General features: G+C 33.8%; 1 protein-coding gene across 1 annotated transcript; it reads left to right on the forward strand.

The window, feature by feature from the left end:
• Positions 1-4,645: 4,645 nt before the first annotated feature.
• LOC111515156 (circadian clock-controlled protein daywake) lies at positions 4,646-27,298 on the forward strand. The gene is made up of 5 exons (XM_074186005.1): positions 4,646-4,805; positions 9,054-9,291; positions 15,802-15,935; positions 25,039-25,191; positions 26,973-27,298. The coding sequence occupies exons 1-5, from the start codon at positions 4,739-4,741 to the stop codon at positions 27,122-27,124; spliced, it is 744 nt and encodes a 247-aa protein (XP_074042106.1). The 5' UTR covers positions 4,646-4,738; the 3' UTR covers positions 27,125-27,298.
• The last annotated feature ends 215 nt before the right edge of the window (positions 27,299-27,513 follow it).

Below are 27,513 nucleotides of genomic sequence, written 5' to 3' on the forward strand. Positions count from 1 at the left end.
CATTCTGATGAAATTATACCGACAGTTCAACTTCACGATTGACTAAAAATTTCAATATTCATTTGCAGCCAAATATTTTGTTCTGTCATTTGCCAGACTACTTGATTTCCAATAAATATTTCATTCGCTGAAAGGTTGTTTTAGACCGAAAGAATATGGCACAAATTCCGAGATTTTTGAAATTATTGTAACTATTCAAGAACGTCCATTTTGTGGTGTAATTCGCAACTTGTTTATCTAGCAACAGGTAATTTTAGGAATGGGCGATATTTTAAGGAAAGGGTATTTTTTGTATATTCTTATCAGTCGTCAAATGGATTTCGCTTTGAAAAAATGACAATTTTTCGAAAGAAATGCTCATTTAAGAAAAACTATTGAACTTAGCCATAGGGAATACTTGATGAAATTTGTAGAGGTTTCGTTGGCGCTTCTTATGGATCAATAATATACAGGGTGTTCCATTTAATATAAGGAAGATTTTGCAAATTTTCATTTACAATATTTGGCAAGTGGTTTTTCATACCCTGTATATCACAGGTCGATTTCAGATATATCGTTTGAGAGAGTTACCAATGTAGAATATTCGACCAAAAAAAAATTTCAACTGGACTTGGCACCACTTTATAATTTCAAATATTCTGAGTGACGAATATTGGAAAAAAAACCTGTCATGCTAGATATCTCGAAAACCGTCAATATTTTCGAAGTGCAGATATACATAAAGTTTATTTTATTTTCTATGAAGAAACCGAAAAAGCGATAAAAAATATAGGTTGTCATTTAAAAAGACACAGTTGGGATCCGCCCAGAAAAAATCGAACACCCTGTGTGACCGCCAATATTTTTATTTTGTCGAGCTCGAGCAATAAGGTAATATTATAGAAAATTAGATTCCTATCTGCTTCCTATATAGAGATATGGAACACCGCGCCACTGTTGCAGGACCCTGTATATAGTAATTTACTAGAACTACACAAACCCACAAAAAAATCGTATACTTGTTAACTTTTACGTCAATTTATATCTTCAATTTATTGTTTTTCACTAATTTTTACTGAATAACGAAATTAGTTAGCTCCCCAACTATATTATTAAAGAGGAGCTGATGGAAGGTAGATTGCACTATATCGTTTACCTCAACTATACTAATTTTTATTAATATGCTCATTGGTGGTTTTCTAGGCGAATCCTAGACTCAGCTCAAGCGCTCGTCGAATAATTGCAATATAATTGGTAGTATAAACTAGAAAATAGTAGAATTTATCCAACCTTGAGAAAATGATGCAATTTATATGTCTTAAAAAGCAGAGGGGTATGGTCTTTGTTTTTTTTTAAACCATAACCAATAAATCGTAACAGCGACATTCGGCAATTTTATTAAACCAGCAACATTGATAAGTACGGTTGAAACAAGCAACTTTTCCGGAAATTAATCAGATGTCGAAGGATAATCTACTGTTGAATCTGATGAAAGCCATAAAAGAGGAGGTAAACAAAATAAGAGAAGATATGAAGCAAGAAATCAAAAATGATTTCTTATATTTGGATTGAATGTACCAGAATCAGAGCCGCTTCTTCGGTTTGTAATAGATCGTGTCAAAGAACTAACCGAAGTAGGTGAGAGATGTAAATAATATATATGAATCGATTAATAACAAATCACCGATAATCAAAATAGAATTCGTCTCCTACTTGAAGAAACAAGAAGTCCTGAAGAACAGTTTAAAATTAAAAGAAAAAGAAGTATATATTGCTCAAGATTTCTCTCGAGAAGATCGCAGAGATCAAAAAATTCTAATTACTCATCAAAAACAAGGTAGATGGAAACATTTGAATGCAAAAATCAAAGAAAAATATCAATTGTTAACGGAGATACACTCAACTTGAACCAACTGAAAGAATCTGGAATTCCAATCACAGAACAAATGAAAGAAAATACTCAAATCAATAAAAGTGAAAAAACAGAAAAATCACAAGATTTGAAGTCGAGCAAAACTGAAAAACTTTCGAACTCATCACCAGCAGAACATAATAATAATAATAATAATAATACGTCTTTATTCACCATAAAAATACAAATGGAATAGACAAAAATAAAATAAAACAGAATACAGGAACAATAACAAAAACAAAGAAAAAAAACTTCCAGTATATGGTGAATAGGCGGAGTATCAGCCAAGGCTGTTTTTCAACTCAACCTGGGAGAAACTATAGATAAATAATATGAACACAAGTCGAGTTAACAATATCAAAAAATTTCAGTCATTGCTTTACTTTAGAAAATTCATTTTAGAAATGCCATAAATAGAAAAAAAGAAAATTCAACGCTCTAACTGAACGTCAAGTAAAAAACTTATATCTTAAAGTATTATCCGCGAGCAAATGTAAAATTTCAATCTTCAAAAACCGTACTAACACTTTTATTTTAAGGACAAAACACAAGCACTACAGAAAAATCCTTAAGGCGATCTCAGAGCGGTGCCTGTGCGAAAGTATCGATCCACATTGGATTTAAATCACTGGAGATTAAATGCATTTGGGAAAACTTTCTTGAACGCAGCTCTTCAGATGAAGGAGTTCCTAAACAGTGAGGTGTACTGAGTTGAACCACAAAACGATAAGCAGTCACAGTCCGTCGCGTATTTCTGATATGTACTGCTCTTGGTGGAATCAAATATGCTAAATCACTTGAACACTTTCCGTGAAAGTATCTATAGAAGAGAGACAAATCTCCAACCTCTCTTCGATGTTCCAGGCTATCAAGGTTGCACGTGATGTTGGCGTCTCCAATCAGGCAGGTGACTCTTTCCTCCTTTTTCTTCAATATCTCATCTTACATAAAAAAGTGTATATTTCATTTATGTTACACTTTCCACTACTGTTCATAATAGAGTTGGAATTATAATTTATTATAAAACTTGTCACTAGTATCAACCTTGATAAAAAATGGATCGGTATTTGCGAGACTTCCACTTTCCGGATTATGAAACCACCGAGATAGATGGTAATTACGAATTAGATTTATTTTTTTAAACAATTTGATATTATTATTATTAGGAGGTGAATCAGGCATTCTCTTAACACGATCTTACTTCTAGGTACTGTTCATTTAATTCCTATTGCATATACGATATTCTTGGAAAGATTATGATTGTGATAAGCTTCAATCGCTTGTTTCTTAAATATATTAGTGATTTTCTGCGTGCAAGATTATATTACATTGGAGGTCAATATCACATACAAACTACAGGCTTCAGTGATGTTCATGTTCACAAAGTTTTGTTTTGTAGTTTGGTTTTTTTGAACAATTTCTGCAAACAAACATTATATTATTATTATAGTTTATTGACGGGAATTGGTCTCGATCAGTCAGTGTCAGATTTATTATATCCAGGCCACGACTGCCATTTTCGATTTAGACATGACTTTTAGTTTCCCTCTTTGTCTGATAGGTTCTCTTGCTAACGAGAGAAAACACAGAAACTTCAGAACTTTGATGCCATGCGGTTTGAGAAATCATTACTACATTCATAATCGACGTTAATTTACTTCCAAGTGGTGCTCAATACAGGAAAGTATTTTTATCACCTCGATGATCAAAATATCAATTGGCTCAAGTTATCGAATATCAATGATAAACAAGGTAATTGACATAATGAATAAGCAGCGGCCTGATTGAAATTATGAAATTATTGTCGAGCTGAAAACACTAGTCTTTAACTTCTCATAATTACCTTTCTCGATATTTTAAAAGACGACTTTATGTCATCAGAAGCAACTCTTCGCAAAGATGTGTAAATCAGGTAAATAAGTTTTTTTTTTAATACAACAAAGAACTCGATAACCAAGGAACTAGAAATAAACTGGTTGCCATCAAAATGGTTCTAGACCTTTTTGATCAGTTAGTTAATAAAAATTCCACCATGTATACAATTCTACAAGTAGTAACTCTCAAGATATCATCTTCAAGAGGAAAATCTTCCTCTTGAAGATGATCACTTGGTGATCGAAACACGTGTCGAGGTATTAAAATAACGGTTTGGTGTTGGAGAAAACTCCAGTAATATTCATTACTACATCAAAGGTTCCAAACAGTGCATCACTGAGATAAAGATATGTTATTTGTATTCACAATAATTGAAGAAAACCTCATGACGAATGGCTGAAGTGTCAGCTAAAGCTGTATTTCAGCCCAACATATTGTGATACTGTCAGTGCAAAAGTTGTGTGTAAAAATTTGAGACTCCAGAGGAGATCTATATAAAATGATATAATTCATCAGTATAAATTCATATTTCATGCCGTGGTAACAACAAGGCTGCCATGCTTGAATTTGGAAGAAAGGAAGGAGTAAGTACTTCCTTACACTTTCAGTTTTTCTCGTTTTCCTAATACTTCCTGAAAAATCAAACAAAATTGTTCAAACTACAACTTTCCCACGAATCCATATGCATGAAATTGTATCACCTTATACTCTCCTGTAAAATGCATATTTTCAAAATACGACTTTTTGCACTAACACCGATTGTATCGTATGTGAGCTACTTAATTTTAAAGATTCTCGTATGTCCGCCATCAGCACTTAATGGCATGGAAATTTTAATTCACTACGATTCAAGGTACACCGTCTTTCACTTCTAATAATTACCACTTTATTCAGTTGGGGATAAGTACCTATGTTTATTAGAAAAATATAGAATAGAAAAACAAAACAGTGTCTGTTTTACCTTGTTTGAGTATGGTTTCGTTACAATACATATTTTTCATCGTATCTTTCGCTTCAGTTACCGCTATTACAGATCTTCGTAAGTATAATTTTACAATGGGATGAATAAAAAATGCTATAGTATTAATGTTTATTTCATAATCAAGTTTTCAAATTGTTATCTCACAAAGTAGACCAATAGAAAATCCATTTCTCTGTTAATTTTTGAAAGGTTTTTTTTATTTCTACGCAAACATAAATATTAATAAATATAATTATAATAATAATAATAATAATAATATAAATATAATAAATATATTCCAACTAAATCTGGGCCTATTCGTCCGACAACCAAAAAATCATTTCTTTCAGTTGTTCAAAAACAATTTATTTGTTCATAAATTACTATTTTGCCTCCTTCAAAGTAATACCTTGTGCTAACTTTTTTCTGATCCTCGAAGCAGTTCTGATTTGTACTTTTTTGAATGTCAAACATTTTTTGATTGCCCAAATCTATTTGTTGATAATGAAAATGAACAATGTTACTTCAGTATGCTAGGAAATTAAATGATCAATTTTACAATAAATTGATGGATGTAGCCGTTACTACGTGGTAAGAATTCATAATGAAGAAATGAGAATTGAAACTTTCTATATTTTTCAACACTTTTATTTGTAACTAACGTTACTGCAGTTCATTATACATATAAGTTTGAAAATGTCTTTATAGGACGAAACTGCAATAACGTTAGTTACAAATGAAAATGGAAAAAAAAAGTTTCAATTCTCATTTCTTCATTATGATCAATTTTACTTTATATCCATTTGGTTGAAAGATAAAAATGTAAGGGCTTCAGAAACGAGTATTTCCTACAGCTCCTGCAGCTTGCAAACGACGAGGCATGATTTGGATCAGATTTTGGATTATATTCCGCGGAATATTTTCCCATTCTTGTACCAGTATGTCGCGTAGCTCTCTAGAATTTCTGGGAGCTCATCCCAAACATATTCAATGGGATTTAAATCTGGACTGCGCACAGGCCAGCAAATCGTGTGAATTGAGCCTCGTCAATGTAGGTACTGAGTAACGATATGATCCGTGTGGGGTAAAACATGTTCTTGTACAACCTTCATCAGGCACTCTCGATGAAGACTAACTCCATACGAGCGTCAAACGATATGCCTCCCCACGCAATAACTGATCCGCCACCAAATGGAAGTCGCTCGGCAATACACGCTTGAGCGTATCCCTCACGTGGTCCTGGTCGTCTCCATACTCGTACACGTCTATCTGAGCCCGTAAGGCAGTATCGCGATTCATTGGAAAACAATACACGCCTCCAATATGCTACCTACCGTCTAAGCCAAGTGTTCTCGTGAAAAATTCAATCTTAGAATCCGGTGTTCACGGGAAAGTGACAGCCCAGTAGCTCTGGTTCGAGGAGATGATTTGCCACTAACCACTCACTTGTGTTTACATTTCTAACTTCCTGGAAATAACTTCGAAGGGAAACTGCCGTAACTGTTCGGTATCCAAAAGCACTAGATACGAGAAAGCAGGCATCCCTAGCTTTTGAAGTCCTGCCTCGCCCTGAAGCCGATCTTTGAGTTAGCAGACCAGTTTCGTGGTACTGCCGCCATACTCTTTGCACAGTGTGGGGACTTTTACCAATATTTCCTGCAGTTTGGCGCTGACCCGGGACAGTTTCTAAAACCGCCACAATTCTTGCCGCAACGACAGATATTATGTTCATTTCGATAAACCAACATTGACAACATTACACAAATAAAGATAACAATAGTGGTTTCTAGGAATTCAGGCAAGGGCTCGTTTTTTGTCAAACGCTTATCGCAGAAACAACAACAACTATGTTTTTAAAGCAATTCATTGGTACAGTATGACACATCCAAAATAATTCATATAAAAACATAAACTTCTAAGATAACTTCAACTGATGGGACGACCCTAATTTTATGCCCGACAGTGTATGTGGTTTTTGAAATGAATATTATTACTATTATTATCAATTATGATGATGCAAATTTTTGTTTCGAATGCATAAATTTATACAGATATTTTTTTCAATTTATCTTCTGCACTATTTAAAACATATCATAACTATCCGATTATGACTTTACTTCATTTTGGGAGCAGAGTAGGTAGAGTTTATGAACTGGACCTCGAAAATGCCAACCATTTGTATTGGCAAAACGTAGAGAAATTAACTAAAAATGAAAGACGGTCAACAAACGAACAAAACGGTTACTATAAACGAAGTACGAAACAATCAAATTTTCATCTTGATTATTTACGAGAAAAAGACTGCCAAGTGACATAATGTATTACTGCATAACATTTTATAAAACAAATAACATTTCAATATCCCTACTACATTGAGCTCAGAAATTTCACGAAAATATACAAAAATCGAATGGTTTGATGACGGCGTGGCTTCACCATGAAAATAATATTTCGAATAGACATTCGAAACTGGTACCTATTCTGAAAATGACTAATTTATTGGCTAATGCCTTGACGGACATTGAATTATTTCCAAGAGACACAGTCATCAGACTGATTTGATTTCAATTTAGAGTTTTGTTATACGAAATGCTTCTTTTCTTGTATGGGTCCTTGTTTAAACTCTCACTACCTCATTGTACTTTCAACGATTCCAGTCTCAGAAGAAGGCTTTGTATAAAGGGTAGAGTGTCAATGAAATCAGTCGAGTGTCGAGCACAGCAATCCTGGTTAGACCTTGTAACGTGAAAAGTTGACTTTTATCAACAATCCAAAGCACTTGTTACGAAATGTATCATTTAATTGTGGAAATCATAAAATACATGTATACAATTTCAGAGTTCCAATCTAGTAAACATCAGCTATTTTATTTTCTTGATAACTCTGTATTTCATTGCATAGTTGATGTAGTCTGGGGAAGAGAAAAAGAAACGAATTATTATTAATGAAATAAAATTCTCAAAAAGAAGGGATGCTCAATGAATACTTCTTACAAAGGAGAAGTATTGCCATTGGAGTACACCAAATTTCGTCAACGTGTACGTCACGGCGCAAAGGACGAGTTTGTGTTGATACTTCTGGTCGGAGGTCAACCTGAAAGGATTTTGGGTGACGGTTGAGAAACGAAAGTAGAGTGTGTTACGTCAGTTACCATTTTTGTGTTGGGCATTATTTTAGTGGAAGCTTTTCCCTTGGAGAAGGTGAGTTTTTTAGCCATTTGATTTCTGGAACCAATATCACAACCGGGATCACTTTCTGTAGATCTGCCGGTTTCCATTAAGCTACGGACAAGTACAGCCTTTGGTATTTTCCAAGAAGCGTGGGTCGTCCAACCATCTCGAACGTTTTTGTTCTGGTTTGGAACCTTTTGGATCCCCAAATACCGTCTTTTGCTGTTGACCAGTTTTGAAAAAAAAAAAGAAAAGTCGAATTGCTCCAGTTTGACATATATCTTTCGAATCCAGGATATTTATAGTATCGCCTGACAACTGAACTGTTTCGTTTTCTAACCCTCCAGACTACATCCAGAATCTACTCGACCTCTCAGACAGCCTGTTGCTGATAACATCCAGAAAAGAAGGGACTCATTTGGTGAGGAATTTCCAATTTTTTTCATCGGAGTTGATTTCCACTACACAGACAACCTATTTTTGGAAACCAACTATATACCTGGTGTTTCCTTTTTGAATTATATGTGCCTACATGCATGTAACGTTTCAAAAATTATTTCCAACGTTTCAATAATTATTTTGTGTAGACGTAATGAAAGTCATATGAATTTACTTTATAACGTTGTTTTGTAAGATCCTACTGCAGCTGCAGCGGCGTCGTATTATTTCATTTGTTGTGTTACTGGATCACATTCTTTTTGTAATGAAAACAATAACCGCTTTTTTGTCTACCATATTTTGGCTTAGTCTGCAGCAACTATTAAATAATTTTCTGACTATGCATATTTTTATTTCTTGATTTTAGCAAAATCAAATCAAGTGGCGCCCCATCCAAAAAAGGTTGTTCCACAAAATAAAAAACCCACGACCACTGCTCTCCCAATATATTGACTGCAGTTAGCAACTTGTTACCTTTTTTTGAAATTCTCTATTAGCCGTGGACTTTCATTCGATCATCATAAAAAAATATCAGAAAGAGGTAATAACCTGCCCTGCACTGCTGAGGAGTATTACTCCGAAAACAAGAGGCATCTATCTGTCATAATTCCTTCTATGAGAAAACTTGCGCAACTGTCTGTCAGATATAATCCAATGTCCGATGTTTCAATATATCCCAGTTGAAATTCTATATTTCTAACCACATTTTCACTTTCAGCCTCCCATTTTCCACGATGTAGAAGGACGGATCCAAATCTGGAACAATGCCTTTTGACAGCCACCGAAACAGTTCGTCCAGATATGATAGAGGGAGTTCCAGATCTTTTTGTAAGTGTGGTGAACTTTACAGTTCCTCGCATACAGATGGAGCAGGGAACCAGAGCAGTCAACTATAAGGCTTCTTTCGAAAACCTAAAACTGTTGGGGCTTGAGAAATACAAGTTCACACAATACAGGTGATTTTGGTAATTGGTAATGAAAGTAAGATGAAATCAAAAGTATACGAGTATTAGTATTCAACATAATAATAGTGAATTAACTGGTTCAGTGATCCATTAATTTTTATCACGCTTTAATTAGCTTCACCTGTATGTATGTTTTTTGTTTAAAAAAAAATCTGTTTAAAATCTGTTTTTCCGTTAACCAAATGTCGCACCTCTACAAACGACAACCCTCAGAAGTCGAAACTTGTGCGAGCTGAGTATTAACGAGGTCTTACCTTTTAACGTATGATTCCTAACATGGTAACTCTCCTTTTCATTTCATATTTATTTCCGTTTGAATGCTCGGTATCTATATTTGTACGTAACCTCCTTGATATAATTCGAACTTCACATGTATTTCTTCATTTGAAAAAAGGATTTTTTTTTTATTAACACGCGCACCTGCTGCCTTATTTATAACCCTCCTTTGCACGCCTGCTGCCTTCTTTTCGCTTGGTAGCTGATTTTTGGCTCCCTTTCCGGAATTGGAAAATATCAATGGTAATTTTTATAAACAATATACGGCTGATTTATTTCATCAGTTCGGACTTCTATTGTCTAATATAATATAAATTGATTTGAAATCCTAGAAAAAAATAAAAGATTAACCGAAAATAACAATTTTATTGAAAGAAAAAACTGAAATTACAAGGAAATAACATACATGCTACAACCAGAAAATAGAAAATTGAAATATTAATAAAAGCTGAAAATTAAAATATATTATTAACAAAAATGAAAATGAAAACTAAAAATTAAAAGATTCCAAACCAAGTTACGTCACGACGTTTCGATTGTTAGTATCCAAAATCGTCTTCAGGTGATAACTGGACTTATTCCTCCGAGATCTGAGTATTTTTAGGTCATTCGGGTGCTTTCACCTTTCACCTATCCCCTCTTTCCTCTTTTCGCTTCATTGGTCACACTTTCTTCGATATTATTGTAGATACTAACAGCCTAATAAAAGAAGTAGCATTCCAAGTTTTCTACATATGGTATTTTGTGATTTGGTGTTGACTCTTGTGTTTTGAAAAGGGAAACTTCTTTCTTCAATTATTATTTGTGTAAGGATTCTTGGAAAATTATTTTTCACTATGTAATTAATTGAAGATTTTTTTATGGAAATTAGGATTGGAGATAACAATTGCTCTTGATTTCAAATTTCTTTATTTGATTTTACTGTGAAAGTTGTGTTTTGAATCATAATTTGAAAATATCTCAGAAAAGATTGGTTGATGATATCAGCCTACTTTCAAAATTCTCTTTGCATCTTTGATCACTTTGGTACCTAGAAATGCTTGTGAATTGTTTTCATCCATTTCAAGAGTAAATTTCAGTTTCGTATGATGAGTCTGAAAAGTGTCTGATATTTTAGAATGTTTATTTTTTGGAATTGAAGTAATAATATCATCAACATATCTTTTGAAAAATGACAATAAAAATGACAACTTTCTTGTGCAAATACTTTGTAGTTCTGCACAAATGGGTGACATACAATGGGGAATGTTCCTCCTGACGAAAATCAAGTAGTTTTCATAAAAGAGCTCTAAAACAACGCATTTTAAACTTATCATTTCAGCCTTTTTCTTTAAAAAATTATTTAAATACTTAAAAAAGAGGAAAGAAATAATGCATTCAACATTTAAAGGGATTCGTTTCTATTTTACTATTTGGCAACATCGGTTATATCTAATAAAGGACAATGAATATGTTACCTGTATGAGACAAAGATGACATATTTTAGAGGCGTGCTATTCTGTTTACTTATGTTTCGAGTTCCGAGACATTCTGTGACATGATATTTTGTGCACCTAACCTATCTTCCTCTATATAAATAAATAACAAAACAACTGTTGTTTATGTGGCTTGTGAATGTGGTATTGAACTATATTTTATATTTTGCCTCAAATCGCGATTTATAAAGATAATTTTCCTTTTTTAAAGTAGAATATCTAGGTACGTATAAATTATTTCAAGTTGATATAGGCGCTGTTGCCAATATGTGAATTAGAAACAGATCCCTTTAAAAATTAAAACCCAACATTTGAAACATCAATTTGAATACTTTTCGAAGTGAATTTGAAAAACTCATAAATTAAACTCAACTTTATTTTGTTCAAACTTGCATTTGCTGTAATAACCCCAATTAAAGAACATTCCCCATTACTCTATCTCAACTCGGAAATTTGTTTGTTAAAAAATCCATTATAACAGAAATAATTGGTTACCTACATAAGAAACCCTTTTTAAAAAAATTATAATAGGAACACCAAACTTAATAAGATCTCGAAAAGAGATTTTGAACTGGTAATAAATGAACTACAGATTTTTTCAGCAGATTATTTCAGCAGAATCTTCATTTTGTTTTCATTCGAGAGGAAATAGAGCTAAAGTTATGTGCTACTGCGTACAGTTACTCTGTAAAATGTGAAATATATTCGATGGAATTTGAAAAACTTTTCAGTTGAATTGCTAGATCATATCAAAATATTTATCAAAAATCTCATTTTCCTTTGAATATTGAAGGGAGCGTCAATCATGTGTCAATTTCTTGTTAGGGTAAGTAAGCAAATATCCATTACTCACACCTTCGAGCCAATCATAGTTGATCAGATACATTACTCACAACGAGTGCCTTCAAAGCCAATCACAGATGAGCATTACTGTCTGCTCATGTACCACAATAACTACGTCCATGCAGGGTGTTTCAAATTCGATCCTCACCTTTGAGATTTCGGAAACTATGAGAGATACGAAAATGGTTAAATTGGGGCAAAGTTGCGCATTTACCTGGCTAACAATATGCCGTTGAGAAAGTTCTGAAATTCCGAGTATATCCGGAGATATCCGTAAAATACAGAAATTTCGGAAAATGTTATTTTTTTCTGGCTTTATTTTTCGAAGGATTGAAAAATAAATTGCACTTACACATAACCACTTTTTTCCTGCTACACAATTGTGATTTCAGATTTGCTATCCGACGTTTCGTCTTTTCTTATAGGCTTCTTATAGGCATTGGATTTTTTCTGTTTTGAATAGAACCAGATTTTAACCTTCAATGATATGATAATGATAGGCTTTGACTTTGATGTTTCTAAATTTGAATTTCAATTTGTTACACTCAATGACATTTTGTTGTTGTACAAGTCATTGAATTTTTGGCGAAAAATGGCTTTCACGAATGAAGAAAAAAGAGATATGAAACAAATTCATTACAAATACGATAGAAACAGTGTTAGGACATCGGAAATGTATTTAAACTTGTATCCCGAAAGACGACAACCACATCGAACTATGTTCAAATTATTGGATCAAAATCTCACCGAGTTGGGTTCATTTGAAAACCCAATGAAAAATACGGAAACGGAATCGACAATCAAAATCTGATAAGTGAGGTGTGTATGAAGTAAATTAGACATTGTGTCCTTTTCAATGAAAATAGAACTTTGAACAAACAACAATAATTAACTAAAATGTAAAGACAAAAGTAAATCACAGCAAATGCTCAAAATGCTAACCTTGTTCATGATGAGAGAACTGTGCCCTTCTTAAAATATTATTCACTGCACGATTAATTTCCCTCCTCTTCAACTTCCCAACTGTCTAACAATGCTGTGTTGAAGGTCCTCAATATTTTGATATTCCCTCTGACCATAAACTCTATTTTTAGTGTACCTCATAAGAATGTATCCATAACACACTTAAGTCTGGAGACCTTGCTGGCCACTCCGATGGCCCATTATTCCCTATTCATTTATCACCAAACATTTCAGTCATGTAATTAGATACTCGTCTGATAGTGTGCAGTGGAGCACGATCATGTTGAAACCAGATTTTGTTATAGGCAAAGGTAGATCATCCAAACAGTCTTCGAAAATCCACTTTGAAAACTGGTTATAGGTTTCTCCATTCAGAATTCCGTCAAATGAATGAGGACCCAAAATTCTATCTTTATAAATTCCTGCCCACACGTTAATACTAAATCGCACTTGAGGTCGAATTTCTCGGAACTTCCTGGGGTTGTTTATGTTCCAAATGTGTTCGTTATTTCGGTTGAATATCCCACAATTCGTAAAAGTGCTTTCATCTGTCCAAATTACATTTTCCAGGAAAACATGAAAATCAAGTCATCTTGTTAGCCAATTACAAAATTCTAATCACCTTTCGGGATCACCTGGATGCGATTTTTGAGATATGTGTATTTTGTAAACATGTTAAAACGCTTTTTTGAGATGTCTCCAAGCACGTGTATGACAAATATTCATTTCGGAGGAAATTTAACGTGTAGATTTCGCCGCATTTATGTTTATCTGCAAATTAGTGATTTTTATTGAAAAGGACACAATATCTAACTCACTGTAAAATTATATACGTATATGAATTATAATTTATGAATAATTATTCATATATGAATAACTATATATTGTTTATTAGAATTCCTAAAATAAAGTCTACTACTACTACTACTACTACCTGATACATACCTCATTTACCAAATTTTCTTTAGTTTCCTTGTCAATTCTATCTCCGTATTTTTTCCTCGGCTTTTCAAATGAACCAAACTCGGTGAGATTTTGATGCAATAATTTGACATAGTTCGATGTGGTTGTCGTCTTTCGGGATACAAGTTTGAATACATTTACGATGTCCTAACACTGTTTCTATCGTATTTGTAATACATTTGTGTCATATCTCTTTTTTCTTCATTCCTGAAAGCCATGAAAGCCAAAAATTCAATGACTTGTACAATAACAAAATGTCATTGAGAGTAGCAAATTGAAAGTCAAATTAAGAAACATCAAAGTCAAAGCCTATTATGATAAGAATTAATTTTTTTCAATATCTTCAATTTCTCGAAAAAGAATGATAACTTATGATACATCATTGAAAAGATAAAGTCTGGTTCTACTCAAAACAGAGAGAATCGCGCCCATAAGAAAAAATAAGTTGATGATGGTGGAAGACGAAACGTTGGATAGCAAATCTTAAAACACAGGGAAAAAGTGGCAATGTGGAAGTGCAATTCATTTTCAAATCCTTCCAAAAATATATCCAGAAAAAAATAAAAACTATTTTCCGAAATTTCTGTTTTTTCCGGATATCTCCGGATATACTCAAAATTTCTAAAGTTTCTCAACGGCATATTGTTAGTCAGGTAAATGCGCAACTTTGCCCCAATTTAACCTTCTTCGTATCTCTCACAGTTTCCGAGATCCCACCGGTGAGTATCGAATTTGAAACACCCTGCATAATTGAGTTTTGTTATTATATTTTATAGGATTATGCGTTCTCCATACGAAATTTTCAGTGATCCAGTAGATTGAAATTTCATCATACTCAAACTGAAAGTAGAGCCTGGGTACCTTTCGATCAAAATGAACCCTGTTACACGATGACTTGCGTTCTTACCACTTATCAATAAAATTTAATTTTTTTCTGAAAAGTTAGCATTTCTTTCAATGAGCGGTGTTAATAAAAACTATTATGACAAAGTGAAAGCAATTTGACTGGGCACAAGGGCTTTTCGATGTTTTTCTTCGTTTGTTTCACTGACTTGATTTTTTGGTGCATCATCGTAAGATTCAACTTAAATTAGTTTATCTTGGAAACTGCTTTTGAATATGAAGCGGCTATTTTAACTTTTTCAATAACGTACCTCCGCGACAAATTTTAAATGAGGTGTTTTGAATCAGATACGTGAAACCAGTTGAACTTTTCGTAAAGTTGAACGTACATTTTTATTTTCCACCTCTCACAGGCTTCACCGATGAATCTGTGTAATTGTTTGTCTTAGTTATAATCTCACACTGTCAGATACAAATAACCTATTCAAAAATGATTACTTTATGAAGTGACCATACCTGTAAATCATCAACAATGAAAGAACGTTACTTTACAAATTTCAATAGATCTATTTCAAATTCTATATAAAAAAGAGTTATTTTATATATCGCCAGTTCAAAGACAATTTTTCTGTTGATAATTAGAAATGTTATTTAGTTGGCATCGAGTTTCATTATACAGCATTGTTTCAATTATGGAAGAACGGGCACAAAAGTAAAATTATTTTATGCAATTGTCATTTTGCTTGAGAACGAAAATTGCAATAAAAAATGTATTTCACAATGTTTTGATATTTGAGAAATACCCCCAATTATGACATTTTGTTTTATAAGAGAGAGGACATTGTTAGAACAAGATCTTCAGATGATGTGGTGCTGCAGGTTTTTCCGGGTTTTCCTGCAGCTGAAAAAGCAAATGCGAAATGCGCCACTGGAATCAATGAAGTCGCCCCGGAGCGCCAATTAATTTTTATTGTTGTTTTTATGTTATTTTTATCGTTGTTTTAATAAAATTTTCAGTTGAATAAAGAAAAAAGTTTTTTAATTCATCAAAACTCAATATAATCACTATCTAAAAATATTTAGTAAACACAACGAATTAACAAGTTTCATCTAATTTTTCACAAACTTATTATTTCAGATTCAATGTTGCTAACAAGTCATTCGACATAAAGGTGGACCTTCCTTATATTCATCTCAGTGGCCAGTACATTTTGGAAGGGAACATATTATTAGCCCCCATAAGAGGAAAAGGAATTTTCTACGTTAATTTAAGTAAGAACAGTTGGCTTACAATTCACATACAAGGGTGAAAATACTAACGAAGCTGAAATTGATTCTGAAATATTAATATGTATTTTATTATACACTAACCCTTCAGTGTCCCAAATGGTCCAGGACTACTCCATAAGGACGCAATTGAAGGGATTCTTATAAATTGTCTTGTAGGGGAAACCGGGTATGGTTGTCTCACGGGTTGGTTGTCACACCGACACCGGCCATATTGGAAAATTGAACGAACTAAAGAGTTAATCGAACAAAATCGAAGGATCGCGAGAGCAATACCGCCATCCTAACGTCACTATAGTTCACTAACTATGTGAAGGAAATACGTACATTTGTTTTTTTCGGACGGCAAAAGTATATTTTTGAGCATTTGTGTCGAGTTTCATGATTATACTAGAATTTTCCATAGATATATATTATTTCATGTGTTTTTGATGTGACATATGTGGCTCATATGATATCACTATTAGTTTTTATTAATAAATATTGATCTAAAGTTATTTGAGGGGGTTTTGTTATGAAATATGTTTTGGGGCTGGTTGTTTCGACTTGACGTGCTGCATTTTTTGTTGACTTTTTGAGCTTCTGCTTCAACAATTTTGTTTGTTTTAGAGCAAATCATAGAAATGCCATGGCATCATATAAGGAAGTCTGATCGACACAATGTTCTGCAAAAAAAAGTGAAGAAGGCAAAGTATTATGAGATTAATTATTATCGCACTCTGATGCGATTTTGTAAATAATTCACTGTCGAAGAGTTGAACAACACGATGTCTTCAATACCATCAACAAAAATTGGTTATCAACGGTACAGGCAAATCTTCAAATAAAAGAAAGAATCAGAAAGATACATACTTATGGCTTCAAGCATTTATTTCGGTTTGTCTGCCAAGGATATTCGAAAACTATCGTTCGAGCGTGCTGTTTCCAATAATTTGAAAACTTCAATATCTTGGATATTGAATAAGCCAACTAGTTCCGTTTGATTTACCTTATTCATGAAGAGACGCCCTTGTCTATTTATTAGAACACCTGAAACTACCAGCTTGACCCTAGCCTCTAGTTTAAACCCACATAATGTTAGAAGTTTTTTCGAAAACAGCTCTCACTTGTCCATTGAAGGACCGAACTTTGCGCAAAAAATTGACATTGCTGCCACCACTATACTCACCTCCTACAACATTTGGGTAGGTCAGTTGGGTACATCAGCAACGCTATGGATCAGTGGATAGATCAAATATGTTTTTTTTTCCTACGAATGACATACTTTTTTCTTCATCTTGGATTTAATGAGTTACATACAGCTTGTCAAATTTAGGAAGAGCTTTCTGAATTCCGTTATGGTCCAGCCCACTAGATATGCGGTGTTAGAAGACAAGACTATGAAAATATTCATCAAAATGTTTTATACCTCTCAATTAACTCTGTGACTACCTGTTCCAGATACTATGACAAACATCCCCGCAACGGAGTTAAAAGCCACACTTTTTCTTTCCCATAAGAATTGTTATATTTGTAGAAAAAAAAAAGAAAAGAGTATAAAAACACTATCTATTGATATTATATCATTGATGATTTATAAAAAAGAACACTAAGAATGCAAAAGACAAAAAAGGTGACTTCCAAACCCGGCTCTACCCTAACTGGCAGCTAAAAGGAAGCAGGATAATATAACATTATCAATGAAGCTTGTCCATAACTGTCTTTCGATATTCTTGAATACCTAAATTGCCTGTGATGTTTTAATATACAATTAATAAAATTGCTTCATACAGTGCTGGCGTAGAAAGAAGATCCCTACCACCTCCCCTGTTGAATTATAACGGCAGCATTTTTGGCATTTTTCAACGAGAAAAACATTTTTCAAAGGAAAAGGAGACTTTTTCATCAACTTCTCTGGAGATTTTCACCTTTCACAATCTCAACGTTTCGTGGGATTATATTTGCCACCGTCTTCAGCTTCGAAAATCTAAATGCGAAAGTCACTCACTTTTTATCACCGATATATTTTCGGAGGCTGAAATTTTTTATGTGTATTCGTTTTATGTTGTAGATGTGCAATAAGAAAGGATTTTTAAAGAATATAAATGCGAAAGTCACCCACTTAACACAAACACATTCATTTTCTTTCTCCGTAATGGTAAGTCCTAGAAAGCTAAAATCTAGTATATAAGTGCTTCTTAGGTCTTAAATAATAATAATAGCTGTATTGTGCAACAGTTACCCATTTACAGGATAATATAAAATTTTATTCACAATACTTAACCATAAACGAATAATAAAATGAACAAAAAAGAAAAACTAATTCTAATTACCTACTTCAAGTACATGTTAGCAATTCTAATAATGTTATGAAGGTTAGTGAAGAATAAATCACCATGGGCACAAATGCTATTGAAATTTGTGCACATAACATATATTGGGGAATTGAGCATAATGTTAGTTCTTGCTCTGAGAGGTCTAAAAATGGATTGAGATCGTGAAGCTGGCCGTGGTACATTGACGTTAATTTGTTCAAGAATTTTGGGACAGTCAACTCTCTCATTCACTAACTTGAATAAAAATATGAGCAACGTATATTTTCTGCGATGCTTTAAACTAAAAAGTTCCAAAAGTTCATATATGACATCATTACTGATACCTCTCTCAAGGTAAGAATCATCTATTTTGAAAATTAGAAATTTACAAAACTTTTTTTGAACTCTTTCAATGGCTATGTTTGAATCTCATAGAATGTACTCCAGACGATACTTACATATTATATCTTCGAACGTACGTAGGTGAAAGATATTATGACAGTTTCTGCAATTTCTAACAATGAAACCATAAGCTCTAAGAGATTCTGAAACTTATTGTAAAATATGTCTACCAAATATTAATTTATGATCGAATATTACCCCTAGGTCTTTGATCTCATTATATCTCAGCAGATCTGAATCCTGACTATAACTCACTACTTTACATTTCTCCACATTGAGTTTCAATTTATTATTGCTACACCAAGCAACAATAAATTCTAATTGAGATTGAAGATTTACACAATCACCTACTTCCTTAATTACAGAAAATAATTTCAAGTCATCCACATAAGTCATTAATAAACAGTAAAAACAAAAGAGGGCCTAGGTTGGAACCCTGATGCACACCAAAAGAAGCTATATATTTTGTAGATTCATAACCGTTATAGGACATGTCAGATAGGATTGCATCAGCTGACAGGCAGTATTCGAAAAACCGAAACTCATCAGTTTATTGAGCAAGATACCATGTTCAATTTTATCAAATGCTTTAGAGAAATCCGTGAATATAACATCAACTTGGACATTGTTAACTTATGCCTCGGAAATAAATTAAGTAATAATGACTAGATTTGTAACAGTAGAACGCTTAGTAACAAATCCATGTGATGTTGAGATAGTTGCCGTTGAACATAAGCATATATGCGATTATATAAAATAATTTCAAAAATTTTAGAAAACAAACATAAAATAGATATGGGTCTGTAATTTTCTATATATGATTTTTCACCACTTCTGTATACAGGACATATTTAGCTAATTTCCAAATATCTGGGAATGTTCCAGATATCAGACATGAATTAAAAATTCTCGTTAAAGGTTTTGCCAATGCTCCTGCACAATCCTTCAACAAAAATGATGGGATCATATCTGGGTCTGATATCAATTTTTCCTTCAGTTTGCAGATATAACCTCATTTTCTCGAATGGGGTAAAAATGAATATGAACATTATTATTCACTGTACTAACTTTGTTCAAAAGTGAGCCAGATTTTGAATACACCTCACTGAAAAAATTACTGAAGGCATCAACAATATCTTGAGGATTCTCGAGTTTGTTTCCTAAGTAGGTTACTGATCCTGGTATTCTTGTGCTGTTATTCTTAGAGTGAACATATGACCAGAATCTGCTAGGATCTCTAGACAACATCGTTTGTATGTTTGCAAGATAATTATCATGTGCGGTTTTTATTTGGCGTTCAATCAAAGCACGCAAACGTTGGAATTCAAAGCTATACTATTCACGTCTAAATTTCCTGAATTTTTTCTGAATTTAGCCTTCTGTTTAATGTTCTTTATGATATCAGAATGAAACCATTCAGGATAAACATGACTAAAATTTTTGAATTTGGGTAGGGGACCCTGGGGCTGGTTTTAACAGGGGTAAATACTAACAGCGTAATTACATGGAACCTATTCGACTTACCATGTTAGTTCCAACGCACTTTGTGCTTACGAATACGCGCGAACGTGTCTCGACCTGTCAGTTGCCGGCCGAGCGTCACGGGAGCAGGTTGTGTCAGACGCCTCCAATTTCAGAGGTAAATGAACTTTTTAACGTGTTTAATTTTTTGCATTACTTTTTAAATATGTATCGTAAAAAATTGGCTTTGGTATTGCATAAATTTGTATTTATTGTATTTTTCATTAATGTTAAAGTTTTAATCGAGAATATAACCGGTAAAAGAAAAACTATAACTTTGTGCAAAATGGGGTCGTGAGGTTGGTTTTAACGAAATGCACGGGGTAGGTTCTAACGCGTTAATATTTGCCCCGCACACGGGGAAGGTTTTAACAGTTGAAAAAATTTAAACGTAGGTAATATTGTTCTTACTGTACTGTACTGCAGTGACGTCTCGTCCAAGAGATTCACCAACATTCTTTAGTCCCGAAGCTGTACGGCCATTGCCAAAAGCGGCCCCCCGCTCTAAGTCTAATCGAGGTCGCAAGCGAAAATGTGCAATCTTAACCGACACTCCGGAAAAGAGTGCTTTAGAAGACGAAGCTAAGCTAAAAAATAACAAAAAGAAATCTACTGCGAAAGTAAAAGTCAATAAGGAAAAGCAAAGAGTTAAGAAACGTAAAGTGGAAAAAAAAGAGAAGAAGTCCAGTAAACAGCCTAGGGATAGAGTGAAAAAGAAAGTATTACAAGAGAGTTCAGAAGACGACGATGATGAGGATGAAACCATTTGCTTAGGCTGTGGCTCATCATATTCTGAAGATATATCTGGTGTGGACTGGGTTGAATGTATATCCTGTAAACAATGGTCGCATATAACTTGCATAAAAGGCGATGCAGTTGCTTATGTTTGCACAAACTGCAACTCAGATTCCAATTACGATGACTAATTTTTATCACTGGTTTGAAGACTGACTAATGAGTAGGTTGAGTAAGACTGATTAGAAAGTTTCACTGTTATAACCAAAGTTGTACCTATGTTGATTTATTAGAGGAGTAATGTTTTGTTATTTTATTTGATAAAGATAGATTTAGTAAGTTTCAAATTTATTACACATGTTTAAACGGCAAGGAGCCGAATTTCATTTTATTTGGATTTTTAATGATCATTTGATGATCAAACATTATTTTTTGTTCTCTGATATGAGTAATGCTGATTAAGTGAGTCAGTTTAACTATATAATTTAAGTTTTCTGTTTATTTTATGAACGGTAAGGAACCGCATTTAATTTTCCTAATAAACATTGAATATTATTTTGTTGTTTATCTTTACCAAAATCCCATTCCCAACTACATGTTATTTCTAACCCCCGCTGTTAAAACTTTCCCCAGCGGTGTTAAAACCAACCCCAAACCGGGGGTAAGATCTAACAAGTGACTTGTTTGCCAAAACTCGTTTTTTTCTCAGATATGGTAATTATTATATACATTTTGTTGTACTTTACGTAAAGCTCATTAAATTTTGCATCATTTACCAAAAAACCATGTTTCTTGCTAAAGTAGTTTAGAAAATATTACGCTTAATTCAAAATTTGTTAGAACCAGCCCCCGTCTCCCCTATATGATCCTCAAAAATGCCATATGAAATTGAATATAGGTTATCGACTAATTTATTACCGTCCTTGGACGTACCTAAATTACCATCAGTTTCCTCTATATCTCTATACAAAGATGGAAAGTCCGCTTTCCTAAAGTTATATGTGATATTTGATTGGCTTAACTTGAATTTCTTTTCTTTGATGTGTATATCATCTATTTTGATACTTAATGCCGGATGGTGGTTATCTTCTGGTACAAAAGGCAAATTTTCATGGGTAACAACAAGAAAAAGGTGAAAAAACTAGATCTAAGTTATACAGTTTGTTTTTTTATACTCAAGCATGTCAAAGTCGTTGAGGGTTATACAAAGTAGTTGAGGGTTATATTAAACGCGCACTAAGGAAGGATTTTCAGATACTCATACTGGTGAGCCCCCCGTGGGGGTAAAAGTGGCGCGTTTACATATGAAAATTACTCATACTTCTCCTGTTTCTACGTACCTCCAAATTTTCGAAGGCTGAAATTTTCTATGTATGTTCGTTTTGTATTGTAAATGGGCAATAATAAAGGATTTTCAAATATCCCAACTGGGGCGCCAGCCGTGGGGGAAAAGGGGCGTTCCTAAAAAAAATTACCTTTTTAGCACTGTTTCTCCTTATCGCTATATTTTCAGAGGCACGTTCATAAAACAAAATTATCTATTCATCACTGTTTCTCCATGCCCCTAAATTTCTGGTGGGTGAATTTATATTTAGTATCAGCATTGCACCCGTGCGAAGCCAAGGCGGTTCGCTAGTATTATATATAACTTGCAGTTATTTTCCTTCGATCCGTTTCATTTCCAAACTCTCTCGACGTCAACATTGTGGAAGGTGCAAATCCCAAAAAAGGTCGATGGAAATCTCTAAATTCCTCAGAATTCAAAAAGGTAGTCTTGTAATACCTGATTTGATAAATCTTTCAATTCTTCAACAATTGTTCATTTTTCGAAATTGAGTAAACTGTTCCTGAGTAATTAGCAGTTCTCAAGAATCTGCAATCAAATGACGAATATCTAGTTCCAATTTCCTTAAAATTATGATACTTACCTATCATAATTTCAATTTTATTATAATAATAATATCAATTTTCATTTCATTTGTAATTCCTGCACAAAAAATCTAAGGGCGTTATATCAGGTGATCTAGTCGGACATTCTAGCCGGCCGATTCAAATAATTGTCATCCAGTCATTGTCGAATGAACTTGTCATAATGAGGAAGTGTCCAACTAGCTGGAATGTAACATCAGTCAAAAACTCATTTAGGATTGCCAGTTATCAAACTCGATGATAAGAATATCAGGAATGACCTGATAGATCACCTGATATGACGCCTGTGAAATATACAGACTACTTTACTAAATAAATACTAAATACCTACTCCCCTTTCTATTCGCAAAAAAGGTATTAGTGTCTCCTCGGCGCCACAGTGTGTTTATATTTTGTCAGGTAGAAGCGTCATTTTCAGTTCAGTTCTTCATTTTCAAAAATGATGAATGAAATGAAATGTTCCTTCTTTATTAGTACGATTCTAACATACCAACAACATCTTAGATTACATCATAAATTGTAATGAGTTGAACCACAGATTTCTAGGTTACGAAACGAACACTCTTTCGAATGAAAAAGTCATTTGATATTTTACTGTAAAAAAATCGCGAAACACGTCAACAACACATATATTTGTAAAAATTAACCCTTTTTGCTGTAAACCTATTTCCACATCAACATTCACATCAAAAATTTCAAATAGAAATAAATAATACCTAGTCAAGTGAGACCTTGTTTGAAATGACTTTCAATTTTGTATGTAACTAATCCTTTAACATTTCTGATGTAGGTACCTACATGTCAAATACGAACTCAAGTTTTCAACACACAAATTTTCGAACTGAGCACAATTGAATGATACTAACGAAAGCAGAAATAAGAACTCACGATGGAAAATTTCTTGTTTGATCACAAAATTTGGTCACCTATTTAGTTTTACTATTATTTTTTTTACGTTTGCTCTGTTTGAACTCGAGTTATTATTTCGTTCATTACATTTCGTTTTATAAAAAAATGTTTAGGTGTTGCTAGGTAGGTATATGAGTTCATGGAAACTTAGATCATATGACCGTTTAGGTATAGTCAATAATGAAGGCAATAACGTTGCAGTATCTACTAGACCGTTGCCTTGATGAAAAATACGCAGTCTTTGACTAAGTTGTCCACGGCATCAGGAGTAAGTCATACAAATATTTTCAAAATGCTTCATCAACACAAATTCCACCCTTACGAAACGAATATGATTCATCAATTGAACAAAGATTATTTCGATACAAAAGTTGAATTTTGTGAGATCTTACACCCCTAAAAATAAATGTTTCGGCAGAAATTTTGTCAATCGTATCACGGACTCATTCTTTTCGGAAGCGAACCTAAATATTGAAGAATCTTTGAAATTGTCGCATGATCAGGTTATGCCCAACATCAACATCATCCAGTTAGATTCTCTATTTGAAAATAGAGTAGATTCTCAACAAAATTGGGATTTTCATCACTCTAGTACCGGTGCAACAGTTCCTTGATAATAACTTTCCGGGTTAATGGATTGAAAGGAGAAGTTCTACAGAATGGCCACCCAGTTCCCCCGATTTTACTCCACTGGAACTTTTCCTAGGGGGATAGTTGAAATTAAGTCTACGAAAAGCAGCCAACTACTGTATATGAGTTAGGAAAACAAATTACCAAGTGCAGAAAGCTACAACAATTGATTCTTCAGTATGTAAAAGAGAAAATGGGAGCTCGTTTATAGCATTGTATACAAGTTAATGGCGCTCAATTTGAATATTTGTTGAAGTTGAGTTGTCTGTTCAGTTTCATTTTCTAGTTCGAAATAAAATACAAACTAGAAAAGTATTTTATTCCTATCAAACATCGCTTATCGTAGTAACGGCAAAAATGTTACAGGGTTGGATACATAACATTTGAAATAAGATATCAATGGACCATTATTCCTATTTGAGAAAATTGACTTGTGGGTTGTTATTGGGAGGAGGTGGCTTATGCTACGCCTAGCTTCCATTTCAAATTTGCACATAGTACCTTCTTCAAATTCTTCACCAATTTTGAGTTGAATGCATTACTAAAATAAAATCGACATCATGGATTCCAAATAGTGTTTCCAATTATTTCTTTATTTTACTAATATTGTCGTGAAACTTTTTCATTAGTTTTGCTCAAAACGTCAGTAACAAAGCAGTTTGTTTCAGCTGATGCAAGTTGTACCATTTTTCACACAGTTGAAATTTACAATAGAAATGGAGTTGAATTCCTTAGACCAATGATAACTATTCCCAAAATGGATGTTGGCAAAGTTGTCGATTATGGATTCACAGGCTTATTCAGGGAAAATAAGGAGTTAGGTAAGATATTGGAGAATATGAAAAGAAACAATATATTTACAAACTCTTGAATTTTTACAAAATTGATTATTTTCCATTTTTTACATAACTTATTCATTACCTCTCAAAAATTTTGAAACTCGCATTTTTGTACAAAACATTATTTGTTCTTTTCCTATATTCAGAAGTAGCAATTAATCTGCTGGCTTTGAAGTGGTCCCCATATATTTCATTTCATTTGATAGATACCCCTAATAGTACCACTGTCGCCAGTTTTCTTTTTCAATACTTTAGAAAACAATTATCTTTAGGACATTTGAAATGTTCTTCATTTGAAAGTACCTAATCGGAAAATCACAGTTGTCCGTCGATTTTCTGAAAATATTTTCTATGGAATATCTCCACAACGAAAATCAAGGAAAAATCATGTAATAAAATTATTATATTAGTCTGTATATTTTGACGTAGTCTTCCAAGGATGGTATTACATACTGAAGTGTCATCCCGGGTGTGCATCCGTTCGTCTTTGACATTATCACGACTTCTCGGCAAGAACACACTTGCTATATTCATATTGCTTGGTAGCTGAATTTTGAAACTGAAATCATCCTTGTCGATGCTTGTCTATTAACGAAGGTTGTAGTTGTGGTGTGGAAAGTCCACGTTTGTCGGCGGTTTGTATGTTTGGCGTTTTGGTTGATTGATTGGCTCGACTAGAGCTGTTGGTAGTGTACAGGCCTTCATTTTCGATATGATTATTTTCCATGCAGCTGAGAGGTGGCGTGCTTCATCTCATTCCGAAACCGGCCGTAAAAATAAAATAACTAGTGGAAATTAGACAAAAGTGTTTTCATTCATTTAATTGTAGTGATCATGAATTACCACAAAATAAGCAAGTCATCAATTACACAAATCACGGTAAGTAATTGCATTAAGCAAGCCGTCCAGACAAATGAGCTAGCTCTATTCTTTTTCTCTAGCTTATACCGCCCTAAACCATCACCCCCTTGAGAGCTGTCATCCTCCGGAACTGTCGCAAAACGCCACACACGAATCCTTCTGGTATCTGGGTAAAAACCAAATTTCGAATCATCTGTGAATAGCAAAAACCTCTATTCTTGGTGTCCCCAGTTTTGGTGTTCTTGTGCTCATGCAAGTCCGCTGGTATAATTGCCTCTTGTTCATGTGTGTCCCGAAGTGGTCTACGAGAGTAAAGTCGTCCATTTCACAACGATATGATGCGTATAGGGTAGTCAATTCGCCAAATGAGGTGCAGTTAACTTTTGGTCTCGTCCTGACCGGGCTGTGTGGTTCTTGTATGTCGCTCTCTTACATCTCCAGTCTTTTGGTATCGATTACAGTTGCTTCAGTCATGAAGGCTTCCGCAACGGCTTACTGAGTTTGACTAGCTGCTCGTAACTACCCTTAACGTGTCTAATATCGTTACTACATGTCAAGTGTCGTCAGCCACTGCATGTTTTCAATCAGTGAATGAATAAAACTAATCAGGCATATCATTTTTTTTTATTCTTAAAACAATATTCAAGAATGTAAATTTTATTAACACTAACAAACAATTTTTTAGGGTCGAAATTTTATCGCGAGCAAAAACTACCGTATATTGAGGTAAAACCTGTAAACAATATATGTATAAATGTCGAGTTGAACATGTGTTCTCGAAGAGCTACATTAATTATATACCTAGTTGTTGCCTACACTTTTTTATGTCTGTATGACCTACTTCTTCTAAAAGTGAGCATCCATACCCTTCGTGCATTCATTTTATATTACTTTATTTCCAGAGAAAGTGACGAAATCCATCATATCAAAGAACCTAGATGTTATCATTGATGAATTCACGCCAGCTATCGAGAAGGTTTTGGGACAAATGTTCGACGACCTAATTTTCAAACCATTGACGAAAATTCCGTACGAAAAGCTTTATCCGAAATAGTTGCATTGGATTCCAAAGACAGAAAATCTTTCCTCTTCTTGAAGTATCAGATATCATTTTCTTTTCATTATTTCTTTATACAGTAAAGAATTCATTTTCACCAGCAATTATGTTCATAAATACAATGGTTAATTATTGTTTTATTCATATGGACAAAATAACTTTTTTTATCTACGGGTCATTGTTTACTGTTGTTTCCATTTTTGTGTCTAATTTTAAAAAAATGTAAATGAATTTAAGTAGGTAGATTAGGTCAGGTTAAGTCCAAAATGAGTGGATCTATTCGACCCAGGTAGAGATGGGTACAAAATGAGTGCCTTTTTACGACTCTTCACTGTAACCTGCGAGTGTTCATTGTTGCTCATCAGCGGTCTCATCTTTATAATTGC

This window comes from Leptinotarsa decemlineata, unplaced genomic scaffold, assembly GCF_025532065.1.
Source record: "Leptinotarsa decemlineata unplaced genomic scaffold, Ldec_3_MD MMD2_tig00078422_RagTag_RagTag, whole genome shotgun sequence".
In the NCBI taxonomy this organism is placed as follows: Eukaryota; Metazoa; Arthropoda; class Insecta; order Coleoptera; family Chrysomelidae; genus Leptinotarsa; species Leptinotarsa decemlineata.

Excerpts from the sequence above, each read along its gene's own strand:
- LOC111515156 (XM_074186005.1), top strand. The coding sequence starts at position 4,739 with ATGGTTTCGTTACAATACATATTTTTCATCGTATCTTTCGCTTCAGTT. Across the intron at positions 4,806-9,053 it reads TACCGCTATTACAGATCTTC|CCTCCCATTTTCCACGATGT; the intron begins GTAAGTATAATT and ends TTTCACTTTCAG. Across the intron at positions 15,936-25,038 it reads AATTTTCTACGTTAATTTAA|CTGATGCAAGTTGTACCATT; the intron begins GTAAGAACAGTT and ends AGTTTGTTTCAG.